This window comes from Capsicum annuum, chromosome 1 (genome assembly GCF_002878395.1).
Source record: "Capsicum annuum cultivar UCD-10X-F1 chromosome 1, UCD10Xv1.1, whole genome shotgun sequence".
Classification (NCBI taxonomy): domain Eukaryota; kingdom Viridiplantae; phylum Streptophyta; class Magnoliopsida; order Solanales; family Solanaceae; genus Capsicum; species Capsicum annuum.
The window spans coordinates 236273747-236280928 of NC_061111.1; the positions used below are offsets into that span (position 1 = coordinate 236273747).

A 7182-nucleotide genomic window follows, 5' to 3' on the forward strand; every position below is an offset into this window, starting at 1 on the left:
CTTTTAAAAAATTTAAAAGTTTTTAAAAATTATACTTTACGCTTCAATTAATTTAATCACAATTTAAATGAAACTTTGATTTTAGCTGGTCAAATTTGTTAACATTTTTAATTTAAAGATTTTTTTGTCACCTTCTATCTAATTTTCTCTGCTATCCATCCTTTATGTTGTATATAATTTCATTATTTTAGTACAAATGATTACATAAAATAGTTTCAATATTAGTTAATACCTCGTATATGAAGCATTGGATAAAGTTTTATTAAAAATTTTATTTCAGAATCATTTTTCTTTATTTGGTGTACCAAAAACTACCGCATAAAACTACTCTATCCTTTTTAATTTGTTTATCTTATTATTGTTTTGTCCATTGTAATTTTTTTGTAACTTTTTAATTAAACTTCCAAACATATCTAAATCAAATAGGAGTACATTATTTTACCTATTTTTACTTTAAGATTTAAAAATATTTCACTTTTTGAAAATTCCTGTCAATTGAAAAGTCTAACAAAACAAATTGAAATGGATGGAGTAATTTTTACATTAGCAGCTCATCTAAATGATAAGCTTATTTAATTATTGCATAATAAGTGTGATTAGTAGCCTTAAATTACGAAATATTAGTAGCATGAACATGGAGTGTGTATTATTATGCATGACGGGAAGGTAGCCCTTTTTCCGTACTCTTTATTTCTTAAAAATATATTATCCTATTTTAATTTTTGTAAAGAAAAAAAAAAAACTAATTTTTTTGATTCTTCTTTCTTCTCGTATTTGAATGTTTGAGTACCTTAGCTTATGCAGTGTGTCTTCCACTTCTTGCACATATATCGAACAATCTTGGACTCTGCTTTACAAACTATAGAGACAGCTATTAAAAAATAAGGGGTTTCTTTTTCTAAGAAGCAGTGTCTGTCTGTCTGTTAATAGCCGTAATATTACTCCTGTAATTTCTTGTGCTTCGATTTAATTTCCGTGACTACGTGTTGATTCCTTGTACTTCATCGATTATCATATTTTTGTTACTATATCATGTTTTTGTTATTATCTGTTGTTTCTTATACTTCCCTTACTTATTTTTTTAAACTGCTTTGCACTATTTAGGGATAAGGTATGCATGCCCTCTACCCTTTCTATACCCCCACTTTGTGGGCTACACTGTGTATGTTGTTTGTTTTTCCAAGAAATAAGTTGAGAAGTTATGAGTACAAAGATTCTAATTTTATACTCCTATTACTCTTTATTGATCTTGAAAAAGGCAGGCAATTTTGGTTTATTTTTCGTTTTGGATCCCCTCTTTATTGGCCTATTTTAGTGTTTCTTGTTACCTTTAAAGAATATTGATGGTGGCTTGCATGAGGACATTCAAAAAGTTGTGTCAATCTACTTTCTGCGTTTGATTGATAGGTGGTCCTATATTTATTACTCATAGAAAAATTGCCTTGGTGGGGTCAATGATCTCCAATTATTTGGTCATCTAAATTATGTTTACATTTGTAACATTAGTTATTCTACCTACTACTTGACTGAGTTGCACTTGCTCTTCATTTTTTATGGCGCACCGTGTCGGATTCTCCAAAATTACACTGCTTTTGAAGAATTTGACATTCAACTGTTGATATTTTCGAAGAGTCGAGCAAAATAGCTGCTCGATATACAATGACTGAATTATCTTTCGATTTAAGAAAATGGTGAAACAAGGGACATGCAATACACATGAATAGCTAAGTAGGTAAAAGTTCTCAGTTTTTTAACTATTCACACAACAACATATTTAGTGCAATCTCACAAGTGGAGTATGAGGAAGGTAGAGTGTAACAACATACATTTTTTAAAAATTTATGTTGGTGGAAATTCTTGTCCCCCGATTGAGCGAAGCTTGAATCAAAACAGAAACGGATTTATCTTGTGTTAACTGATAGCATAAATGCGTTTTACACTATCAATAAATTTTTTCCAGCTATAACAAGTTATTTAGTTGATCTTTTATGTTACTAAATTTGGATTACTGTATGGAGCGGAGTATTGGTTAGTCAAGAACTCCCACATCCAAAAGTTAAAGGTGGCGGAAATGAGGATGCTGCGTTAGATGTGTGGACTTACTAGGGAAGATAGGGTTATGAATGAAATTATTCGGGAGAAGGTGGGAGTGGCTTCGGTGGAGTACAAGATGTGGGAAGTGAGACTGAGATGGTTTGGGCATGTGATGAGTAGGGGTATGGATATCCCAGTTCATAGGTGTGAGAGTTTAGCTTTGGATGATTTCAAGTGAGATAGAGGTAGGCCGAAGAAGTACTGGAGAGAGGTGATTAGATGTCAGGGGCGGCTCAAGCATATTCGTGGCCTAAGACGAAAATCAAATGGAGGCCTTAATTATTTTTTTTTAAATATCCCTTTTTTAATAAACTCTTTTTTTATAATTATAAATCGATTTTTTTATTTAGTCTTTTTTAAGTAATAATATAATCAATGCATTTAATCTTTCTTGAAATATAGTACTCTATATATGAACTTATTCTAATAATTCTTTCCTTTTATATTAAAAAATTATTTTTTCTATAAATAATATGTAATTTTTTAAAAAAATTATAATATACTATCAGTAAAAAATGAGGCCCCTCAAATTTGGGGGCCTAAAGCGGCCGCTTATTTTTTCATGAGGTTGAGCTGCCCATGTTAGACGTGACATGAAGCAGTTACAACTTATTGAGGATATGACCTTAGATAGGAAGGTATAGAGAACTCGAATTAGGTTAGAGGGCTAGTGCGAGTGGGTGAGTTGTAGCCGGTATTTAGGAGAGCTTTGGTGTAGCCGGGTTACTAGTCTTAGGGCTATGATCATAGAGTGGAGCTTCTAGTTAGGAGGGTACGGGTATGGTGGGTGCCTTTGCTTTGTTAGTATATAGTTTTACTTTGTAGGTATCTTATTTCTGTTATTCCATCTTGTTTCATGTTTTATTATGACTTTTTTTACTGTCCTTTGACTTGATCCGGGAATCTATCGGAAACAACCTTTCTACGTCTTCGGGTGTAGTGGTATGGAGTATGGACTGCGTACATTTTACCCTCCCCAGACCCCACAATGTGGGAATACACTGAGTTTGTTGTTGTTGTTTTTGTTAGTGTGCAGAAGTTAAACTCAATAGAAACACAGTCATAGCTAGAATTTGGATTTCCATGTTTACGTTTTGCAAGTAAATGTTTAACAGTAGAAGTACTTTTAGTTACCAAAGACATTGCAGTACAATCATTTTGCTAGCTCTGTTATTTGTGGAACTGCTCTCTACCTCCAAAAGGTAGAGGTAAGGTCTGCGTATACTCTACCCTCCCCAGACCCCACATTGTGGAGTTTCACTAGTTTACGTTGTTGTTATTTGTCACCGTCGGTGAAACTATAATTTAAGGTAAATGTATTTTGACTTATGCTGGGGTTGAAATGATCGTCCAAGGTTGAAATGCAGTTAACTTTATATATATTGTTCTGGTATTTGCAAATGGTGATATGAATAATATCTACTTATATTTAAGGAACTTCAGTTGTACATTACTTAAAAGTAGGAGGAAATACTGTCTATCACATGGATTTCTCTCTATTTTTCTTCAGAAATATTTTATTTAACTTGCTGTGCACTTAACTGCTTGTTGTACTCTGATCACATTCTTAAGTAGCAGATGGATTTTGTTCTACTGATGTAGGTACGTGCCGTCTGAGCTGGCAACAGATGTTACCATCATTGTTGGGGAAGTAATATTTTACCTACACAAGGTAACTTGACTGACTATTCATCCAAAGGAAAAATTGCTAAAATTTCCTATACATCTCACTAAGTAAATAGTACTTTATCCTTAATGTTCTTCAATGACGTTCATTTGGGTTCAGAAAAGTAAACAAGCAGAATTTGACTGTGTTTGTTCCTCTGTGGTTTTGAACTAGGGATAATGAACGAAGATTGCATGTGGAACAAAATTATTGTACAGCAGAAAAACAAATCTAGTTTCATGAATTTGCCATGTGATCCAGATTTATCCCATCTTTTTGGGAACTGACCTTTAGACTAAGTTCTGAAATTTCCAAAATCTTTCCTTGCACATCCGGGAGACCTTTTTGCTAGGTTGTTCTTGACATAACGATATAAGCTATCTCCAAACCTTTATAAATGAGAATGTAAATAGATAACAGCTTAGTCTTTCAGCTAACCAACATGTTCTATCTCAACTTTGAATTCTTAGTGATGCAATATACCACTGCAGCTGGTCTTATTAGTCTCCAGTTGCTGACTGTAACTTTTACTATCATGTGGAGAACTAAATGTACTTCTTTCTTATCAGTATCTGATATACAGTTTACACTGATTTTGGGTTTCCAGTTTCCTCTGTTGTCCAAGAGCAACAGGCTGCAAAGGCTTGTTTCAAAAGCAAATGAAGAGAATTCTGATGAAATTCAGTTAGTTGATTTTCCTGGTGGACCTAAAGCTTTTGAGATTTGCGCTAAATTTTGCTATGGAATGACAGTGACTCTCAATCCTTATAATGTAGTTGCCGCACGCTGTGCTGCTGAGTACCTTGAAATGACAGAAGATGTTGACCGAGGAAACCTCATCTTCAAAATTGAGGTATTCCTCAATTCCAGTGTTTTCCGCAGCTGGAAAGATTCAATTATTGTTCTACAAACAACCAAGTCACTTCTACCGTGGTCTGAAGATCTGAAGGTGGTAGGGAGATGTATAGATTCTATTGCTTCCAAAACTTCAATTGATCCTTCGAGTATTACATGGTCCTACACGTACAACAGAAAAGTGGCTGTCTCAGATAAGATCACAGAAGTTGGGATGAAATTCCCTGGAAAACTGGAATCCGTGCCCAAGGATTGGTGGGTTGAAGATATATGTGAACTTGACATAGATCTTTACAAGCGAGTTATGGTTGCAGTTAAATCTAAGGGAAGGATGGATGGTAGTGTTATTAGCGAGGCATTAAGAGTTTATGCAATGAGATGGCTGCCTGATTCTATTGAGGCTTTGGTATCGGAAGCTGACAGTAGAAGGAACAAGTCCTTGTTAGAAACTATAATCTGCTTATTGCCTTCTGATAAAGGTGTTACTTGTTCATGTAGTTTCTTGCTTAAGTTACTGAAAGTCGCTATTCTTGTGGGAGCAGATGATTCATCAAGGGATGCTCTTGTAAAAAGTATCAGCTTAAAGCTGGATGAGGCTTCTGTTAATGATCTTTTGGTTCCAGCAAGGTCTCCCCAAACTACTGTTTATGATGTTAACCTAGTAAAGTGCATTGTGAACCGATTCATGGCTCGTGAAAGAAGTACTCGGGATAAGAACATTTCCCCGAAGAGCACCAATGATTTCATCTTGGGGCATGCATCATGGTTGAAAGTCGGTAAATTAATTGATTGCTATCTTGCAGAAATTGCTCGTGATCCAAATGTCAGTCTCTCTATTTTCATTGAACTATTGCTAGCAATTCCAGAGTCAGCAAGACCAATTCATGATGCATTGTATGAGGCAATCGATATCTATCTGCAGGTTGCTTATTTACTTTTCCCTTTTTACCTAAGTTGCTCGGACTCTCCACAAATGTTGCCGCACCTGTGTCGGATCCTTCAAAAATACACTATTTTTGAAGGATCCGACACGCACCCGTAGACATTTTTGAAGAGTCCGAGCAACTTGGCTTTTTACTTCATGTCCTGCAAGTCCTTGATTTAACTTGGTCATCTAACATTTCTTTGTGTTACCATGCTGCAATATCATAGTCGACCTATATAAACAAATAATGGTCTTTTCCAATATATATCATGAGCAAATCAGGAAATATATCTTTGTGTAATTGCTACAAAGCTATGGAAACAGCCTCTTGCAAAAATGCAGGGTAAGGCTACATATGATAGATCCTTGTGGTCCAGCCCTTCTCCGGACTCACCGCATAGCAGGAGCTTAGTGCACCGGGCTGCTCTTTTATTTGCAACTTCTACAAGGGAATTCAGCTGTTTTGGATGCCATTTTTGAAGCTCAATGACAAATACAATAACTATGCTTCAATCTCAATCAAATTGCAATCAGCTATATGATTTCTCATTGTCCATTTCACTACATTTTTTACCGTATGGTCATAAGATATTCTGTTTTTCTTCACTGTAGGAGCACTCAAGCTTGACAAAAGCTGAGAGGAAACACTTATGTGGCTTCATGGATGTCAGAAAATTAACAATGGATGCATCTATGCATGCAGCACAAAATGAACGACTGCCTCTCCGAACTGTTGTTCAAGTCCTGTTCTTTGAGCAGATTAGAGCATCTGCTGGAGTTCAAGCCTTAAATCACAGAAATACTGATGCTGTAGATTGCACTAGGAAGACTGAAGAATATTGGCAGAAAACATTACTAGAAAAGAATAACATACCAAAACCATCGAGTGTAATCAAGATGAAAGGTGAAGATCCACAGAAGAACATGAAGTTAGTAAAGAAAGGTAGCCAAAACAGAAGTAGTGGACCACAGTTGCTGCCATCAAGATCAAGGAGAATATTTGACAAGATGTTTGCTGGTAAGGCGTTTGGTAACCGCGAAAACCGGAGTTCTGAGACATCAGGTAGTTCTCAGAGTCCAACTTCAAGGTCTAAGGGAGAAATTAAGTTCTCTAGCTCATCTTCAAGAAATAGGAGGCATTCAATTTCATAAGACATTTATGTAGATTCATGTAGTCTTAGATCTTGTGTGTAAGAATCATATTTCTGTAGAAAGTGGTAAGCTTTTAGGTGTAGTTAAGGTGTTTAATCATCATAGTAATGCTTTAAGAGCTTTGCTACAAAACATGTTATTCGTGGATTCATTCTCCTTTGGTATCTTTTAGTTATTGTATTCTTAGTTTCACCTGTCATGTTAATTGAAATTATTTTCTTTTTTTCTTTCTTTTAAGTTTCATCCAGATCTTTCTCTATACCAAGGGCTGAACCCTGAATCCCCGATTAAGAATGGAGCAGGCCCAACACTTCACCACAACCCGTTGGCGAAACTAATTTCTTGAAAGACCTTTATTTTCAAAATCATTTTAACCTTCACTTTGTTTTTCTTCATTATGCATTATCTATTTTTTATTGAGGGAAAATTGTCTTGTTTCTCTCTTTGCCATATAGCTCATTTTATTGGTTAAAAATGCAAATTACTCTCT

General features: G+C 35.2%; 1 protein-coding gene across 1 annotated transcript in view; it reads left to right on the forward strand.

Annotated features, from left to right (window-relative positions):
- The window catches only part of LOC107848188 (BTB/POZ domain-containing protein NPY1), a 13649-nt gene extending 6730 nt beyond the window's left edge, over positions 1-6919 (forward strand). The window contains exons 2-4 of the mRNA XM_047413068.1: positions 3697-3766; positions 4368-5537; positions 6153-6919. Of these exons, the coding sequence (XP_047269024.1) occupies positions 3697-3766; positions 4368-5537; positions 6153-6692 (1780 nt within the window). The 3' untranslated portion in view covers positions 6693-6919. The remainder of the gene's footprint in view (positions 1-3696; positions 3767-4367; positions 5538-6152) is intronic.
- The last annotated feature ends 263 nt before the right edge of the window (positions 6920-7182 follow it).